The sequence below is a fragment of the Idiotropiscis lumnitzeri genome, chromosome 1 (assembly GCF_059441095.1).
Source record: "Idiotropiscis lumnitzeri isolate Australia: NSW breed Sydney's pygmy pipehorse chromosome 1, RoL_Ilum_1.0, whole genome shotgun sequence".
In the NCBI taxonomy this organism is placed as follows: Eukaryota; Metazoa; Chordata; class Actinopteri; order Syngnathiformes; family Syngnathidae; genus Idiotropiscis; species Idiotropiscis lumnitzeri.
The window spans coordinates 32,111,330-32,132,036 of NC_142391.1; the positions used below are offsets into that span (position 1 = coordinate 32,111,330).

The following is a 20,707-nucleotide window of genomic DNA, read 5'->3' on the forward strand; positions in this document are numbered from 1 at the left end:
ACCGGTTGCGTCACCTGTGTTGTCCACTAGATGTCGTACTCTGATGACAAAGGCCCTATGTGAGTAATAACCAGTTTTACTTTAATCTAATGACGCCAGAGCAGCAACAAGAGTACGTGTGCGTGCGCGCGCATGCGCATGCGAGGGGCGCCAGGGACAGAATTCACTTAAGGATTAACTCAGATACAGTACTGACAGGCTCTTATACATACTGAAATCGATCGATGCACCCATTATCTGTACCGCTGCTCCTCACAAGGGTCACAGGGGGTCCTGGAACCTATCGCAGCTATCTTCGGACAGTCGGCGGGGTACACCCTGAACTGGTTGCCAGCCCATCGCACGGCACACATAGACAAACAACCTGTTCAACCAACCTGCCATGCATGTTTTTGGAATGTGGGACGAAACCGGAGTACCCGGAGGAAACCCACGCAGCCACGGGAAGAACATGCAAACTTCACACAGAAAGGGCGGAGCCGTAATTGAACCCATGACCTCTGCACTGTGAAGCCATCGTGCTAACCAGTCGCGCCAGCGTGCTGCCCAAACTGAAGTCCATCTATCCATTGTCTGGACCGCTTCTCCTCACTAGGGTCGCGGGGGTGCTTGGAGCCGATCCCAGCTATCTTCGGGCAGTCGGCGGAGGACACCCTGAACTGGTTGCCAGCCAATTGCAGGGCACACAGAGACAAACAACCATCAACGCTCACACTCGCGCAAATTAAATAAAATGTCAGCTTGTTTAAGTTCCTAGGCACCGGTTCGTTCAAGTTGTATTATACAATATAAATTTATTACACCCTCACGTCAACATAATACTACCTGATAATACATTCAATTGCTAATTTAACGCTGGTATTGATTAAGAAGTAGGCGGTAGCCGAGTACTTAGGCAATCATGTGAAGCCCCCACCGTGCAAAATTTTCACTGTTTTAAATCGGCTAAAATTGTGTAAAGATTACAGATGAAGTGGGGATGGACCATTAATATTGATTTGTAAAATTCAATTTGACCATATGTGGACAAAAAAAACAGTCCTCAATGAAATTTAACATGCTTGTTTTAGGAATGTAGCAGGAAGCAGGACTGCCAGGAGGAAACTCATTTTGTTTTCATGTTTGACCTATAAAACCTTACGCAATACGGATTTTACTAAAGGTTGCCTTAAACATGTAGAAAAACATAAAAAAAATTGTGAATATTTTTAAGGCAAAAAGCCATACTTTCAAGAATCAAATCCCTCCATTTTATATTCGTTAGCAGAATTCGATATACTTTTGAGAAAACTGGAATCATTTGGGAACAAATTATTTGCTTTTTATCAGGAAAAGGCCGCTTCTTCAAGAATGAATTTGGATATTTTGGCGAAAAAGGTTGTGACTTTCCAAATGTCAGTTGACAAATGAAGAGTTAACAAAGACACGTTCAGTCTTCATTACCAACCAGACAAATGTGATAAATAATCCTGATTTAACGGTGTTGCGACACACACACATTCCTGTTTGCCTCTACAAGTGAGGTCCGGGTAACTCCAGATAAGAAGTGAGGACCACCCTTTCTGCTATGTTTAGATAAGAACTAATATTATATTTGGACACTAGGTGCCACCCTAAATGCATTTTCCACTTCAATTTCTTTAAAAAACAAAGCTAAAACATATCTCATTTTACCAAAATCACAGCAGGAATGAGGACTCTGAATGGGGGCATTGAAAGTCCTCACTCCTAATGAGACTTTGGTTAAAATAAACACTTTTTTTTTTTTAATAAGTTGAGTGGAAAAATATTCTTTCAATATAGATTTAAATTTTTTTCCTGTTTATTAACATGCAAGTTTAACATAACATAGCAGCCATTTTGTATTTTAATAAATACATACTGAAATAGCGCATACATATATATACATATATATATATATATACATATATATATATATACATATATATATATATACATACATACATACATACATACATATATACACACATACATACATATACATACATACACACATACATACATACATAAATACATATACATACATACATAAATATATATATATATATACATATATATATATACATATATATATATATATATTAAATATATACATATATACATAAATATATACATATATATATACATAAATATATATATATATATATATAAATAAATATATATATATATACATAAATATATATATATATATATATACACATAAATATATATATATATATATATATACATATATATATATATATATACACATAAATATATATATATATACATAAATATATATATATATATATATATATATATATATAAATGATATTACAGCAATCCAGATTATCAATTTTAAATCCAGGGGAGCCTATTAATTGAGGAATCACATGAGTAAATTATGAGTGTGGGAAATTTGTGTATTCCTTTAAGACCAGTGCCTGTGGTGCTGCCTCCATAAGTTTCATAGCATAAACAGAACACAGTCACTGACACTATGTCAGGTCATATCATGGAGCTCATGAATTAACAGCCAATAATCAAATACTGCTCCCTTCCTTACTCACAACTGAATTGTCTACTTAAAAATATTCGAGCTATTTTAGTCATGTCAGAGGAATCCGAAATGTTCGGATTTGAACGAACTCATCGCCACTTGTAAACATGCGCAGAAGGTAAGAAAACCTCCGGCTGTCAATTTTCGGCCGAAATATCGTTGGTTTTTGTTGTGTTTTTCAAACTTCAAATGAGGATGCAACTACAGCGAGTTCCAATACTGCGGGATTTATTGACGTTCACTTTAACTCGACTTTCACTGAACTAACGGATCCCCGTAGCGCCCGCCCATTGCCCCCAATAAGGCCAATGGACCATACCACAACATAAGGGGGTGTCTGGGTTAAACCATCACCATACAGTGCACACAAACAGATCACGCCACAGTTTTCGTCGAAATTAAAGATATTTGGCTGCTTTAAAAAAAATGCTTGCCCGGTCGGGTAAGTTGCCCGTGGCCAAATTTCACTGGCCCCGGGCAATCGGGAAGCGGTTAACCGCGAACCCTGCAGTCTGTCTGTAGAAGTCTCTGTGTACTCTGATGTCATGGCCCATGAACCTTGCAACTTGTTCACCAAGATCCAAGAGCTGGCACAGTGTAGCCACCTGCTTTCTCAATTTGGTTGATCTCAGGAGTTGAGGGTTTTCTGCTTTGCTTTCTTCTGCATATTTTCGCAGACAGTCACATCCGCGGATATTTGTCATAGCACCAGGTCTTGCAAAAAGATAGGGATTCTCAGCTGGTATGGCGGCCTCTTCTCTTCTTTTTAATCAAGAAATCAATGGACTCCTTCATCCTCTCTGTAAAAAATACTGGGACCTTCCTGCCTCTTTTGCCCCTGACTTCTATGCAAGTCAAACGTTTGCTCAACTCTTTCTCTAATGGTGACAGGGTTTCAAAAATGTCCTGATTTATTGGAGTTGTGTTGGCATTCTGGTATGTCTCGAGAGTCAAACGAGATGCTTCCCCTTCACCCCGCTTGTTGAAGACAATCATTTGTGCCAGAACGGATTCGTTCAACTTCCTGTATGCACTTCGGCTCATCTGTTGGGTCAATTCCGCCTTTGCCTCTTCCTCAACCATTCTGAGGTGGTCCCTGAGAGTGATTACATCTTTGGTGAGGGGAATATCATCAAGTTTATTCCATCTCTTTTCTTCTCTAGTTTGATGAGCACTGACTGAGACATGATTTTTACAGCTTCTTCTTAAGAGTTCCAGAAACTTTTTTGCCTCTCTCTCTGCCAAGTCATCATCCGTCATGAGGGTCGGTCCAATCAGAACTTCCACAGCTCCTTTCAGACAAAATCCCCATTTCAGAGCTGTGGCGGGTTTCCCGTACTCATTTTTGCCTGGACTAAACGCTGTCAGCTTCTTCGCCACATCTATGACAATCTTAAATTTAGAAGGGACACACAAATCTTCCAGACCTTTGACAGTCTTGTCCACATCTATGTCAATTAGCATGAATCGTCCGAGTTCCTTCATTCGTTGCACAATGTACTGGTGCTTTGACTTGACACGGCCATGTTTTGCAGAGAGTGATTCACCATATTTGCAAATTAAGGAATCATTGCGCATGTGAAAGGATACAGCATCCTGTCTCATGTTATTGCCGATGATGCAGCAGCAGGAAGGAGACGAGCAGCGACATTTTGGACCGTCTTTCCTTTCTTTTTCTTGTCATCCTCACATAGGTCCCTGCTTCTGCAAACCGATTGGTGTTTCCACAGACCTGTTTTTAAAAACAACCCATAACAGGAGGGGCAAATATTCATGAGTCGAGGCGTGATCCACGCAACGAGTTCCCCTTTGCCTTTGCTGTTGTGCTCGACGTCTCCCTTGTTCCGTAGCTGGTCCAAAAGGACCTTTCTTTGTTTGGAACCTGGAGGAAAGCTAAACGCTACGCAAAACATCTTTAAATTTCCTTTCCAAATGCCTTGCCATCTTCAAATTTGATTGGCCACAGTAGAAGCAATAATGCCTTTTGTCCCAAACTTTTAGAACATTTTTATTGTTAAAGAAGAATGTTCTTCGCTTATCTTTTGTTTTTGGTTTTTTCTTTTGACGTAAGTTAAAGAGTTACTTTCCTTTCGAATTGCAGACTTGTGTCTATGCTGCTCTGCTCCATCTGTCTGATGATTTGTGGAGTCTTGACTGGTTGTATCGTAGGACATCGGTTATTCTACCTTTGAAAAGAATGTCTCTTCCTCATCACTCGATTCCGTGGATGTCTTAGTTGGTATGTATTATTCATCTGATCCAAGAAGACTGTTTATGTCAGAGGAATCACCATCTTCAGTGGTACTGTCCATCTATAAGAAGAAGAAGAAAAAAAACATCAGAAAAGGACATTGCCGTTAATGATGTTGTATGAGTAGTACCGATGATTCAGGGTGATATGAGATAATTGATCATGATGCCCGATTGTGAGATAAAATATTAATTTAATAGTTGACATTTATTTATATGCATTTACATTATACATGAACACCAGAAAACATGACTCACATTTTGTTTAACATAAGAAACCGAAGCGCACTAACTGGCACTGAAATTGAGAACTTGCAAATGACCAGATCTTCAATTAAAATATAACTTATTCTTCTGTAATTTTGTAAAATGTCTTTGTCACTCATATTGTCAGTGTTTTGCAGAGGTAGGCAAATGCTGATACCAAATTACGGGAGCGGGCTGATACCGGCCTGCTTTTAAGGTATCAGATTATCGCGGAGAAAATTAAAAAAAAAAAAAAAAAAAAAGAAAGACATTGAGTAAGTCTACCATGGCAGTAGTTGACACTATGCATTTGAAATATTTTCAAATATTCTGTGTCAGAAAGAAAGCCACATCTTCAAGTACGCTATGTGATGGTTCGGTGAACCGTGTGGAGGGAAAACAGGACCCAAGAGCAACCGGGGAGAGGTGAAGAGGTTTTATTGGTACGGGAAGAGGGGAAGCAGCGAGATCTGGAACCGGGGAAGGGGAGCTGGAGGTGGAGCGGCGCGGCGGGTCAGACGAGACTGCGGAAGCGAGCATCGGCGGGCAGGTGGCGAGGCAGCGGGAGCGGCGAGCGGGAGGCAGGCAGGTGGCGAGGCAGCGGGAGCGGCGAGCGGGAGGCAGGCAGGCGCCGTAGCGGAAGGAGCGCAGGCGAGGTGATCGGCGTAGCGGGGAAGACGCAGACGAGGTGGCGGGAGCGGGAAGCGGCAGGCAGGCAGGATCGGGGCGGCCAAGGTGCAGTCGGCGATCAGGAACTCGAAGGTGGGCAGAAAGGGCACGGACTCGGACGGGCGCTGGGCGGCTGGAGGGAGAACACGGAAACACAGGGGTCAAACACGATCGAGCGTCAAGGCAACCAGGCGAGAGCGAGGTGAGCGAGGACATGAGCCAAATACCACGGTTGGTCACGGGATAATCCGGCATCTGGCTCCTGGCAGCACTGAGTTTTAATCCCGCGGTGATTGCTGCTGATGTGCTGCAGGTGCGCAGGAGCCAACGCCTGCGAAAGCCGGGGGCGTGCCTGGATGTAGCTGACGGAAGCCGCCGGACTCCTGAAACACAAAATCCCTCAACTCCACCAGGCCCCCCAAACCCGAACCACCACAGTACCCCCCCCCCCCCCCCCCCCCTCAACGGACACCTCCTGGTGTCCTACCCGGCTTGTCCGGGTGTGCTGCGTAGAAGTCTTTGATTGGGGAATCGTCAAGGAAGAGTTTACGAGAAATCCAGGAGCGCTCCTCTGGGCCACAACCCTCCCAGTCTACCAGGTACTGGAAGCCTCTTCCCCGGGGCCTCACGTCCAACACCTTGGACACCATGAAGGCAGGGTGATCGTCAATCATCCGGGGGGGTGGAGGGGAGACGGTCGGAGGGCTCAGAGGGCTGGAAGAAACGGGCTTGAGGAGAGAGACGTGAAACGTGGGATGAATCTTTAGGGAGTCCGGAAGCTTGAGCCTGATGGAGCACGGGTTAATTATCTTTGTGATGGGGAAGGGACCAATGAATCGAGGAGCCAGATTACGTGAGTCCGTTTGAAGGGGAAGGTCGCGAGACGAGAACCAGACCATCTGGCCGGGCTTGTAGTCTGGAGCCGGGTTTCGATGGCGGTCGGCCAGGCGCTTGTTCCGCTGCGCCGAACGGGTGAGGGAAGCCTCCACCTCGGCCCAGACTCCCTTGACCCGACGGAGGTGCTCCTCGACGGAGGGAACCGCCACGGCATGCTCCTGCTCTCCAAATAAGGGGGGTTGGTAGCCGAGACAGGCCATGAAGGGAGACATGCCTGTGGCGGCGCAGGAGAGGGTGTTGTGGGAGTACTCGATCCAGGGCAGAGCCTCACTCCATGACACAGGGTTACGGGCCACCACGCACCGCAGCGCCGCTTCCAGGTCCTGGTTGACCCGCTCGGTCTGCCCGTTGGTCTGGGGATGGTACCCGGAGGAGAGACTGGCCTTAGCGCCCACCGCCCTGCAAAATTCTCTCCAATAAGCCCTGTTCTCTAGATTCAGTTGGATTGGTACAAAAATCTTTGAGGATCCAATAGGTGACAGTAGTGAGTAAAAAGTGTGTGTATTCAAGTGAAATGAAAATGCACGCAAAAAATTAATTTTGGTATATTTGTGAGGACCTCTCTGAAACTTTGAAAGACACATATGTCGAGGCTATAGGGGCCTTTAGAATGCAAAAATAGTGAGGACCGGCCTAAATGTCCTAACTTCTCCAAAATGTCCTCACTTCTCCAAAATGTCCTCACAACATATGGTATAAAATCAAAGTGGTCCTCACAAAAATTGTAGGACAAACACACACGCAATACACATTAACACACACTGTCCACTTCTACCTGTCATACAGTGCACATATTAGGACTATTATGCTGGATGCTCACATGAATGCAGCGCCACCCTGTCGCCTTACTGTCGCCCCCATCATTGTCATGGAGACCCTATAAGTTATAACTGTGTGTGTGCGTGTGTATACTCGAGGGGCACAATAGGCTGACTGACAATGAATCTGATGGAGGTTGTGAACCCTCACAGCAGGATGCTCAAGCTGTGGCTCTTTGGCTTGGTCAAGGTTTACTTATGATTCCCAGGCACATCTACGAGTCTTAGTTTAATAGGAATGATGGTCAAAGGGCAGCGTAGTGACACTATATTCCAGAATAATTTTATTCATACATTATTTCCATGTCTGAGTATGTAAGTGTGTTCTGCTCCCGGGCAAACTTGTCACAAAGTCTGCCACCATCCAGTCACGGTGGCGCCCAACTTGGCCGAGACCCGATGGCGGCAGGGAAGCACCTTGTTACCAAGGCGACCAGTCTGGGATGCAAACTCCACAGTGAGAAATATATTTGTATATACACTCACCCTCTCACACAGCAAAATTAGCATTTTATAGCGCACTCATTGATTTATTTGGAAATGTCACATTGCAACCCTGGATACTTTACAGTTACTAGGCTACCTCAATATAAATTTTGAGATTTTTATCCAGCCATCCATTTTGTATATCGATTTTCCTAACTAGGGTCATGGGCAATCTGGGATGGATGGATTATGACATACAGTTGTGCCATACGAGTGACCCTACTCACCTGATTTTTGTTTTTGCTTTGACCTGAAAAAAAAAATTGAGCGCTGTGTGGTACCATGAACGCAACTCACTTCACAATTTGCAGATTGAGCACAATTCACCAAGCTTCAAGCTGTTAAGTACCACTCCTTGTGAATACTGGCATATATATATATATATATATATATATATATATATATATATATATATTTATATATATAAATATATATTGCAGTAGTCCCGTCAAAAACGTGCATTTCCAAGTGCAATTTCATAATTTAACCAGATTACTTTTCTCCGTTATATTCAAATGATAATATTCCGATTGTCATTACTTTCATTTGTTGATTGGACTGGAATGGATAACACGATTGAACAAATATGGTCACCTCGGACAGTGATCGCCACCATATCACATTGGTGTGCTGTGAGAGATCATGAGGTGTGCCAAAGAAAATTATCCAATTTCATATAATTGGGCAAGAAAAAAATATTATACTACATTTAATGCATCAATGTTCATCCATTTATGCCAGTGACATATTGTCTGGAAGAACAATTAAATAGCCTCACGTCACAGAGCAGGAAGTACATAATTAACTTTCAAATTCACTTTTGTGACATTTGTGTTTGATGGTGTGCCTTGAGATCTTTTCCAATAAGAAATATGTGCCTCATTTTAACAAAAGTGAGAAAACATGTTTTGAGTAGCATAAATTGGGTCAACGACAGCATATGCATTACTTTTTAGATGTGTCCATGTTTCCACTCGATGTCGTCTTTTACATTTGGTACGTATTGATATCATTTGTAAACGTATCAAACATTAAAGGGCCTTTTGTGCTGCTTTGTTTCGGCCATCCCTAATGTAACCTCTTGTAAGAGCAGGCCAAGGGTGGGAAGAATCCCATGTTGCGGGAGGTGAAGCCACCAATCACCGAGACACAATGACGGATCCCCACGTGGTCGACTTACAGAACATTCGTCAAACATGGCTTTGTTTGCCGCGCATTCCTCGTTGCCTTTGTCTTCCCTCTAGCAAGCCTGCCAGTTCATCAGATTATACTCCAACATTAAATTATGCAAACTTGTATGCTTTGTGATAATGCCAGAATTGGCAAAAGTGCTTACAGATAAAAAGAGTCTGGTACAAGTAGGAGTACCAATTCAACTTCTGTACTTAAGTAAAACGAAAGAAGTACAGATTGTGAAATATAGTTAAGTACAAAAGTTAAAAAAAAGTGTCAATTATTTACAACACCCATTTTACGAAACTGGCACAAGACAATGCGTACATTACGAATAATTGTTGGAGCCAACAATCATCAAGCAATTCTCTGGAATAAGTTCATGGATAAATTCTGAAAATTTTATGTAACAAAGCTATTTTGACAAATCACAGAGTAAAAAATTGATTTATAATATAAGAACTATACGTAAAAAGACATCTCAAAAAACATAAACACTCAAAGTAAAGACATATGAAATGATTTGAATTCATTTGGACTTCATCACTTCCCCAGTTCCAACTTTGGCTAACGATCTGACACATTATGATTTTTTTTTTTTTTTTGTATCAGTTAGCCGCTGCCTTTTGTTCTCCCTTCCTCGCAGGGGTTACGGCCAACACTTGGTCTGTCACATCATCCGTGTTTTAATTAGTTTGAAGGAGACGTGAAGACAGACAGCAAGGACAATGGCCCAACCCCAGGCCACCAAATGGAACGTTTCACTCCCCAGTTGCTTTTCCTTCTGCACTTGTTTGTGTTGTGTTGTCATGATATCTAGCCAGAAATCATACAAAAGCACTCCACAAACATGGATTTGGTGAAAATCAAATAGTTTTTCAAATGTCGTTATCAGGCTTGCTGATGAGCTGATCATTTGAATCAAGTGTGACGGAGGAGGGAAACGTAAAACAGGTTGGACAGGGGATCTCGAGGACCAGACTTGGGCAGCCCTGTTCTACCTAAACCCCTACCCGCTCTCGATTTCAGGCTACTGTAGAACGAAGACACACCTGCAACTTCCTTTGAACAACTGCTGAACTTACGTTCAATGAACTCACTCAGGCACAACACTGCCGATCAAGGCCTTCAGAATCAGATTTCTCACTCCCAACAAGTAAAGGGTAAGCGTTAAATAGGCAGACAGAAAAAAGATCTTAAAAGGAGCCTTAAAATGTAACATCGTTTTCAACAGTTAGGAGGTATTAGCAATAGAAAGACCTCTCTGTCAGAGAAGGAATTGCCACGATGCAATGATTTGCAAGAGACACACCCACAATGCCCAAAATGTTACAGAAACCTTCACGCTCAAATTGGACTTTTCAGTCATTTAAGAACACATTGATAATTCTATTACACTTGACCTCAAACACGAGGAATATCCAAGAAAAAGATGTGCCCTGTTATCGACTGGCAAACAATTTCGGGGTGTGCTGCAGCTCACCAAGAACCTTAATGAGGATAAGCGCAACAGAAACTGGATGGATGTAACTTTTAAAATGCTTCCTGCACACATTTGTTTGTTTTTGCCCGCACTGACATTTGACATGTAATGAAGAGGAGTGGTTTGATTGTTCAACAATATGCTAAATGGGCCAATTGTGAATTCCTGGGAATAATAGAAGTGACAGAAACACAATGAAAAACTCGTTAAGCGATCCTCTTTGCTGGCACGCTGTGGATTTCGTGTGTGTCCGCTCACTGGGGAGCCCACTACAATGTCAGTAGAGGAGTGGACACCACCCGGGGAGTCTGTCTCCTGTGTTTATCGTCTACTATGTGCCACGAACTGTGCACCAAATGTGAGAGAGTGTTTTAGGGGGGCCGGCTTCTGGGCCCTTGTGGAGGTTAGCGCACTGACAGCCTGGCCTGTGTTAAATTGTGGGAGAAAAAGAGCTGACGCGACGGGAGCTGATGTCTGACATGACCTTTATCGGTGGGGAACACCTCGGGGAGCTGCTGCTGCTGACTGCGTGCGTGCGTGTGTGTAACAAAGCCATTAAGTTACAAAGTGCGACACATATCGAGTCCTCCAGGTTTGAACGGGCCCCTTTACTTTTCCATTCGCACCACTTGTTGTTGCTCTAATGGGCATCACAAAAATGTCACAAAAAAGTCAAGAAAAACTTGACATCAGAGGTTAATGTTGTTGCGACCCCCACTTTTTTTGCCGTGCCATTGCCCTGGGCATTTTAGGTTGTTGAATTAATTTATGAATTAATATTTATTTATCACTTTGGGGCTACCAAACGTTGGCTCATGACAGGTGCATTGCAAGCTGCAAGTGACAGTGTCTTTTTCCAAAACTTGCCCTGAAGGGAGAGTTTGGCAACGAGTAAGTGAATTTGAAGAGAAATAAGAGATATCATTTTATTTATTTATTTATTTAATTACTGTTGAGCACAGGGCCACCGGAGTCCCCCATATGTCTTGAACGCGGAGAGAAAGCTGCGGTGCTGAAGAAATTACATGTCATTATTCAACTAGACATACTGATAAGGAAGCAAAGTACCTGGGAAATATGAACAAAGACTGTGTCACCAATCTTGTTCACGTTCTGATGAACCGTTAATGTTTTGAACTGTTATTGATAATGATTGAGAAGCTTGGAAAGGTTGTAGATTTTTTTAATACTTGAGTCCCTTTTTTGGGGGGAATTGGCCACTTGATACGACCCAATCTCCAGCGGCCGACACAAAAGTTGAGTTTGAGTTCCCGGCTCTGAACTGAGGTCCAGCAGTTTAGCAAATATTCTGTATATGTTGTGTGCAAACAGAGCCCAGAGCGAAAAGCAAAAAAACGCAAGTCAATTATTGGCTGCCCTCTCCCCTCACTGTCGGACATCTACACCGCCCGGTGCCTCAGAAGGGCTCTCAACATCGTCAATGACAATACCCACCCAAACTCACACCTGTTCGACCTGTTGCCCTCTGGCAGGCGCTACAGATGCATCAAATCAAGGACCAATAGACTGAGAAACAGTTTCTTTCCGAGAGCCATCTCCATTCTGAACTCTCACACACACACGAGAACACCCTTACCTTGCAGAACAGCATTGTGATGTGTTTTTATATACCCTATTCAGTACTAAATTCCATTGCACTCTCTTATTTATTTATCTAATTTATATATTTGTCTGTATTATTGTTGTATTGCACTGGAGAGGGGAGCCCTCTAATCTCGTTGCACACTTGAGTACAATGACAATAAAGGGATTTCTAATTCTAATTCTAAGTTTAGCCTGGATTGTTAGCGGAAGTTACGGAGAGTCTTTGCCGCTTGCACACATGCTTTTCCAAATTATTTAATTTGAAATTAAATGTGTTAGTTGGTGTTGTATTTCCTAAGGATCATGCTGTTAATTATAAACATTTTTAGTCGGTGTGCATCATCAGTTACTCACGTTTTATCTCAATTTGCTGCAAGGCTCGTTACATACATCTCTCATAATTAGCTGAGGTCAACTGTGTCCCCAAATGTTGCCATGTGAAGTTTGCATGTGTGAAAAAGCAACTTGATGGACATGACACTGGACTTCTCCCGCAATGTAACCAAACCTAAGTCCTGCACCTCTCCCCCCTATTTGCCCCCCTCCCTCCATATCGAATGGCTCTCCTTGACCTTCTCGCTCTTTGTCGTCGTCGCTCACCCTCTTACTCCCTCTCTTCTTTCTTCCACTGGCTCCTCAAGGTGCATTCACGGCTTAGTAAAGTGATCTATGAGCCCCCCCCCCCTCAATTTGGGCTTCTTCCACCATCTTCTTACCCCCTCGCCATGTCGCGCCGCTTGTATGATCCTTCCATTCTTTCATGTCTTCACCTCAGTGCCGTGTCTATTCTCTCCTCTCTGCTGCTGCTTTGCCACCAGCCTCTGAGAAATATCCACAAAGGCCCCCACTGTCTGCTGTGACCCCCTCAGTCCTGTCCAAAAGCAGCCAAGCGTGGGGCCAATGGAGGGGGGACCGTTTATTTTGCGCGCACACCCCGAAACCCATCCCCATTCTTTTTTTTTACCTTTACCTCCATTTTACTCACTTGCTCACCCCCTGTCTCATACTGGGATTTTGTTAAATTCCCAGTTGCTGCGTCCTTTTCTGTTCCCAGTTGAGTTTCCAGTGGGACTGCAGCCAAACAAAACTGTAAAACTACTCACAGATTGGAGATGTCTGATTGACATGTAATCAAGACGCAACACTTTGTTGGCAAGCTTCATGTCATTTTGCTTTCAGTTATGTTGTTTGCATCTGCCAAATTCAATTTGTGTTGTGTAACGGACTGCATTGCTTGAGTTGTAGCCTTACGATGTACTAGTGTTTGGCACGTCTGCCTCAAAGTCATGGGGTTCAGCGTTCAAATCCAGCCTTGGAGAACATCATATATTACGTTAATCCTTTCATATATATATATATATATATATAACAGCAAATTACTCAACCTGTCTTCAATATAATGACACTTTGGGTTGAACTCCAAACTTTCCCACTTCTGAGGTATGGCTGGTTGCTTTTTTTGACAAGTCTCTCTGGTCCTTCATAGCCGTGCTTGTCCAATGAATCCCCCCCTGGCTGTCAATCAACAAGCCAGTCAGTGTGCAAATGCGAACGGCCTAATGGGTCTTGTTGTCCACTTAAGTGCTGCCACTGCTCCCCTTCTGTCCGTCTGTCTGTCATGAATAGAATAAGTCTAATGGCGCTTGTTTGCCACTCCACTGCTCTCCCTTATCCTTGTGTTATCATGGCGGATCAGTGTAGCTGCAGATAAGTGTTAGTGTGTGTGAAGGTGTGTTTGTGCGCGCTAGTGGAAGTGCACACTATCCTCTTCCCATTTTTATTTAATCAGTTCTGATCAGCACACTCTGCCTGAGAAGGTCATGTTTTCATTTGCCCCAATCGGCCTGCAGCCCGATAAGAAAATTTGTCAGGTGGAAATCAGAGAGGACCCTCTTGGAGGAGAGGGAGGAGGTGAGGAGGGGGTAGAAGAAACATGATCACAAGGAGAAACATTCTGGAAAATAGAAAAACATACACGGGTGCATTCTTCTAGGAAGTCTTTCTATAAGATGTTAGTTGGTGGGAATTTCGGCTATTCCAGTTTGTTCCAAAGGTTTTTGGTGGACTTGCTTCTCCTCCACACCCTACTCATTAAAGCATGTCATTGTTCACTTGGCCACTGCCGTGCCTCCCCAAAAACCAAGTTGGAAACACACAATTGTCTGGATAAGTCACATACATAGAGCTCCAGCGACCAATGGCCATATGAATAAACAATAAGGCCTCAAATCAAAATGGTCTTCAGTGTCCCATAGGAATCCACATCAAGGAATGTACAATAAAGTGCCTGCCCCCATCTGCTCCAAGCATCCATTTAAAGATAAATTAAGTCAGAGTGGACCTGCCATGAAAATGAAAACGTCGTCACCCTGTTTTTGAAGATAGGAAAAAAAGAGAGGGCTATTGCGTTAGCTGCTTGCACAATCGCATCTGCGCCTGTTCGCCTCGGCGCAATAAACGCGCTTGGGGAGCAATAAGGTGTCAATTTGAGGGTCCATGACGAGATTAGCGGGGCCTGGAGTGGGAAGCTTTGTGAAGCAGGGGAGATACTGATGGGAGGTAAGCACAGAAAAACACATTTTGCCACATGTAATATTTAGTTCGGTTTCATTGTTGACATCATTGGATTCAGCTTTTACCTCAATGTTAAAACATCAAGCCAACCGACTTAGATGACTTTTTATTATTTTTCTCCTCATTTCATTTTACTCAATTTTTCACAGTACCCTGTGGGACTGCAAAATCCACATGGCATTGAAGCATCAGTTGGAACGAGCCGCGACAACAGTGGAGGACAACAGAAGTAACAAGTACGGTAATCGTACTCAAGAGGAGACTGTGGGCCACTGGAGCAAATGCGACACTGCGGAGTACAATACTGTGGTAACAAAAGCTAAAGCACAGCAATAGGAGAGCAAAAACTGCATTTTGTGTTTATTTTTGTCAATTTGGGACACGTGACCAACGTTACAATAACGCCAATGAGAACCAGCAGAGAGAGAGAGAGCGAGAACAAAATCAGTCTTAATATTATTTCTTATAGATTTTGGAAAGAGATTGCTGACATCAACTAATTTAAGTGATTCGTCAGGTGGCCAATGGACAATTTCTGTGTGTGTGCGTGTGAGCCAACCCCAGACCTCAGGTCAGAGTTCCTGACACACACTCACACCCAGCAGGGCGACAAAATAATTAACCCAGACTATGATTGACAGACAGTTTCGAGACACACATACACATATGCATACAGAGGGCATTACTTTCCCATAATCAGCAGTGTTGACAAAACAGATAAAAACAGCTGTTTTGTATTAGATGAACAACGGTCTCATATTTCACAAAAACTCAATACAGCAAAAGAAATGACTCACAACTTTGTAAGTCCTGTTTTAATTTGGGCGTTTGTGTCATTTGACTAAGGTTTAGCTTAAACAAAAGCGTGGGTAAAAAAAAAACAAACAAAAAAAATACAGCATTTGTCTGACCATATTCTGCAATCGGCAGTCAATGTTCAGGTGAGAATGAGGTAGCAGAGGCCAATGAGTGACTTGAATAGAAAATAATGCATCAACATCTCTGTGACAAACGAGCAATATGTAACACAAGAGAATTGATCCACTGCTTATAATTCAAAGTCTGGGGAAACATTCTTTTACAGTGCTTCATAAATTTAGTAGAGATGACAAAAATCTGGTTTAAAATGTATGCAGAGGTTTGAATTATATTTTAATGCTTGCTAAAAAAATATTACCTTACACCAGTGTCACTGATCAATTTCTATTGGGGTGAATGAATATGTCCTAACAGGACATATTTAGAAGTCTCAACGACTGATGTACAAAATCTAACTAGAAGTGAGCCAATTTGGTTTGGACTAAGGACTTCCATTAATTGCAATTTTGAACAGAAAAATCAGTTATAGTGGGTGAACTTGAGGAATAATTATTCTCTGACAGCTCCATTTTGGTATCAAATGTTTGAAATTTCTCTTTCCTGTTCAAAATGGCAACACGTCAAGAGCTCATACAAATAGGAGTTCACATTACAGTGGTTCTTAAAAAAGGGTGGTTTCTTTGAAACTGGTGGTCGGCTAAAAGTTACCTCCTGATTCATGGAGAATGATGCAAGATGTTAGGATTAGACCAGGACTGTCGAAATGTTTTCTTCCGAGGGCTGCATAAAGAAAAATCAAACCATGCAAGGGCCACTTTAAAATTCTCGGATGGGCCACAAACGGCCCCCGAGCTGCAGGTTGGAAACTCCTGGATTAGACGGATGATTCCATCGTGACCTAAAAGCTCAACCTGCGTTTTCATCACTGAAAACAAAATCCATGTAAAAGTGAGTCCTAAACTTGGAATTAGCAACACCCCCACTTCTTAACTTGAGCACTGTGACTGCGGCTCGGTCTTGAGGTCCTGCTGTGTTAATCTACTTAAACACTTAGAGACCGAAATGACTGGAGGCACGTGGGATGTTGGTGGAGGGCAAAACAAGAGACACAACCAGAGGGGGTGAAAAGTCCGGTGGGATGAGAGCGGAGGCAGTTGAAGATTCTGAAAGTGGTGCCCCCCCTCCCCCCAAAAAAACTTTGCACACAGCCGCCACCCGCCCAATGGACTCCCCCGCAGATGATTCCTGGGAGGTGTTGGGTGTCCACAGTGTCACAACTAAACAAAACCATTTGAAAACAAAGTGGGTGGGTGAATGCGCCGCCGCAATCCGAGCTCGCCGCCTTTGTGGCCGTAAAGAAAAACGGCCTCTCAGAATCAAGAGGATGGAGTGGCAAGCACGGGGTGGGGAGGCGCTGATCTTGGGAGGCCAGGGAGGAGGGACGAGGTCGGGGGCACCATTTCAAGCCACAAGTTATCCCCCCGTGCACCCACCTGCTGCTCCACATACACACACACGCAGGTACTTTTTAAGCGCACTCTTCAAAGGTGAGCAGGTTTCATAACACAGACTCTTTCACACAGAGATCCTGTAAAATATCCACATCAGAACTATAATATATATATATATATATATATATATATATATATATATATATATATATATATATATATATATATATATATCATTCAACAAGAGTGTTATCTTTTTTTATAATCACTGTGATAGGACACACCTCTTCAACAAAACACTCCTGTCAGCCAAGCGTGCCAATACTTGTGCTACCATGAAAAATGAAAGGGTTCAAACTAAAGCTACTGTTGTCCAAGATGTTTACTATATCCTGTTGTAAATATCAGAAAATAAAAGCTGAACGTATACGTGCTTGCCTTATAGTTATCTTTTGAAGTCAAATCACTACCTCCACATGGCACTACTCAACATTGATGCGTTTGTATTTGCAAAAGGCACAATTTCCACTGCCAGTGTGCTGATCAATGTAAACTACTGATACACACTCATCATTGAAACATTTGAGGATACATCGCGAGAAATGTCCAAAATAAACACTGCACGGGGTCTCCTCTAGGTTGAAATTGGTCACATGCTAATTACAAAATTAATGTACAGGTAAGTCTACATAAGCATTGTAGCAGCCCATTTACGGTCCGGTTTCTATTTCTGCATAGTGATTTCACAATGGAATGGAATAATTATGTTGATACGTAGCACAGGGGCAGCATTCGTCCAGAAGCGCCTTGACATGCTTGACAAGACCGCTATACCTGAGATCACAGAGGGCAAGGAGTCAATTGCTACACATAGAACATGTGCTTCAGGCTTTAGGATGCTCTACGTATGCAAGCACGCACACACACTCAAGACGGCTTCCATGTTGGCATTAAAAGGGAAAAAGGGAAAGTTTGTGATTTAGAGAGAAAAGAGTAACGAAAGTACACAAGAAACATGAAAGACAATCTGCTGCATTAAGTTTGGCCTGCAGAGTGCTGGCATAGAGTCTTTTCTGCACTTCTCTTTCAGCACAGCGCACCCAGGGGACGGTAACGCTAAGCCCACCTCCATTCTTCCCGCACAAACTTTGATTTCCTATTAGGTTCCTCCTGACGGGGCGAGGGAGAAGAGAAGGATGAAGAGGAGGAGGAGGAGATGGTGGTGAATGTTGAGATGGTGGAGGACATGCGGGGAGACAGTAAAGTAAGAAGGAAGCAAAAGGTGAGCAAATGGTAGCTGAACTGTTTATCTGGCTTAATACTTTATTCTTAATTGCAAGAGGAAACAGTAAGTTTCCCTGGTAAAATGGGTGCGGTTTGTGTCACAGATGCATTTAATTCATTCATTCATTTTTTACAATCTAAACTGCCATAAAAGAGTAAAAAAAAAAGCATAAATGCATAAGCTATGTATTTTTGGTTTGCATTATATTTTTCATTTCACTCTAATATGGCTTGCAAGTGTAAAGAAGAGGTTAACCACTGTCGATAGAATGGGGGAAAATAAACTATTTAAAAAAGGTCGACATTTGTTTTTCACATAACAGGAGATACTTATTTATTATCATTTTTTACATTTTCAGTTTTTATTCGAAACTGTTTACAAAGGAAAAAAAATATCTCTGTTGATAGAACAAAAACATGGCTTTATCTTTTTTAATATTATATAACATTTATTGTGATTATTATGACATTACACGTTTTTAATATGTCCTAAATTCTCCAGGTTAACTTTTGAAATCTAACTTTTCATTTCCAACAGCACTCGTCTTCATTAGGGTTGCAGGTGGGCTCGAACATCACTCGAGAAGACTGAGTGAAAGGAGGGTCACACTCAGGACTGGTCGTCAATCACAAGTCACAACCATTCACACTCAAGAGAGATTTGAAGCCCAAATCTCAGAAGTGTCCGGCAGACATGCTAACCACTTCATTAACCTAAAAAGTATCCCCCTCCCTTCGTCATCCCACTAGAGAGAGATATGTGGTAAATTGTGCAAAAATGCAAACAACTTGTGTCTGCGCAGCAGTAAAATGTGTGTCTAGTGAAATATTGATAAATCCGGATCTGATCTCAGGTTATCCACTTTAGGCAAGTGTCAGTAAAAAGTATAGGATTGCACATATTGTTGTCACAATTGACTGAATATTGTGCGTGCATGGCCTGAATTTGTGTAATCGGGTCCCATGAGGGCAATGCGCAAACAAAACCTCTTGACTATAAAGGGAGTGGACGCTTATTCATTGCTCTCTATTGTTGCTGCAAGTTTTGTTGGAGTTGACCTGATTTGGGGAGGAAAAAAAGCAAAGATGCTTTTTGCTGACGCATGGCACGTGGAGACACTTTCACTACAGGGTGGTGAAAATAAAAAGCAAAACTTCCTGATGAATTTTAGTCCAAAACTATCTTCTGGGACAAAGACAACTTTTGGGTGTCCCGTGTGGGAAAGGGGGACAGATATTAAAGTTGGGGAGGCGAGACGGAGATTTGGAGACAGAAACATACCGAGAGAGACAAAAGAGAGCGGTGCAGAAGTAGTCAGAGGGAGAATGAGTGATTGATGTGGTCAGTGAGGCGTCACTGATCTCCACAGGAGCCCCCACCCCTTGCCCCCACAACCCCACCCTCGATGAAGAGCATGTAGATTGGCCTTCATGGTGAGGAAAGACGAGATAAGGATGGTCCAATTAACTACAAGCATTGCTTTGGTCACTCAAACCAAATGTAAGAAATATGATGCTATATAATTTAGTATATTGAGCATTTCATCCTAAATTCCCTCACGGGTTGAATAAAGTATCCATCTGTGTGTATGTCTATCTAGCTATACAGCAAATCTTCTTGTCTTAATTCAAAACTTATTGTGTTATTTTAACACCAGCAAACCAGCAAAGTGTTTCCATATCGACACTACCTGGTGTTAAAGTAACATTTATGAAAGTGTTAAATGTTCATTATTCAATGGAGTGTTGGAGCAAGAAAATGTAATATTGACAAAAAAAAGACAATGCCAAAGAATTAAATGTTCAAATTAAGGGCGTAAAATGCAATGATTACATTTAATAGTCGGTTGTGTTACGTTTTACTGTTGAGAATCATTAACCTCTATGAGACAGGGTGTAATCCACTGAGAAACGTAATTCATCATTTGTCGTGATGACTGTCAAATAGATGTATTATCACAGCAGTATTTAAAGGGGTTTACAGAAATGTGGATAGCTTTGGGGGAGCGCATGGGACAAAATGTCAGACAATAACAATAAGGAGTCACAGAAGAAAAAGTCATGTTGAGCCAAGCTGATCAATTCTTACGGCTGGTTATGACCAGTGGAAGTGTGTGTGGGGGTGTGTATGTGTGTGGAAGTGATACCCTTGTGTGCTCCCTACTTGCCTCACTCCGAGGCGCTCCACCCAAGTCTGGGTTGAGAGCGAGAGTGGGGCTCCCCTGGGAAGTGGACAAGAAGGGAGGAGGGCAGTGCGAATTGAGCACCTCTGAAGGGGAACCAAATCCAAGCGAAAGGCTTCAATGTACTGTATCCCCTCACCTGAAAGCAGATACGTAGGGAGGGGGTGGTACAATTCCAGCAGAAAGAGAGAAAGGAAGCTCGGTGACAT

General features: G+C 42.7%; 1 protein-coding gene across 1 annotated transcript; it reads right to left on the bottom strand.

Moving 5' to 3' along the window:
- Positions 1-6,186: 6,186 nt before the first annotated feature.
- On the bottom strand, positions 6,187-20,707 carry LOC148344259 (uncharacterized). Its single transcript, XM_088305384.1, has 4 exons — positions 20,638-20,707; positions 20,480-20,584; positions 6,622-6,836; positions 6,187-6,534 (listed from the first exon to the last, which is right to left on the bottom strand). The coding sequence occupies exons 1-4, from the start codon at positions 20,705-20,707 to the stop codon at positions 6,187-6,189; spliced, it is 738 nt and encodes a 245-aa protein (XP_088161510.1).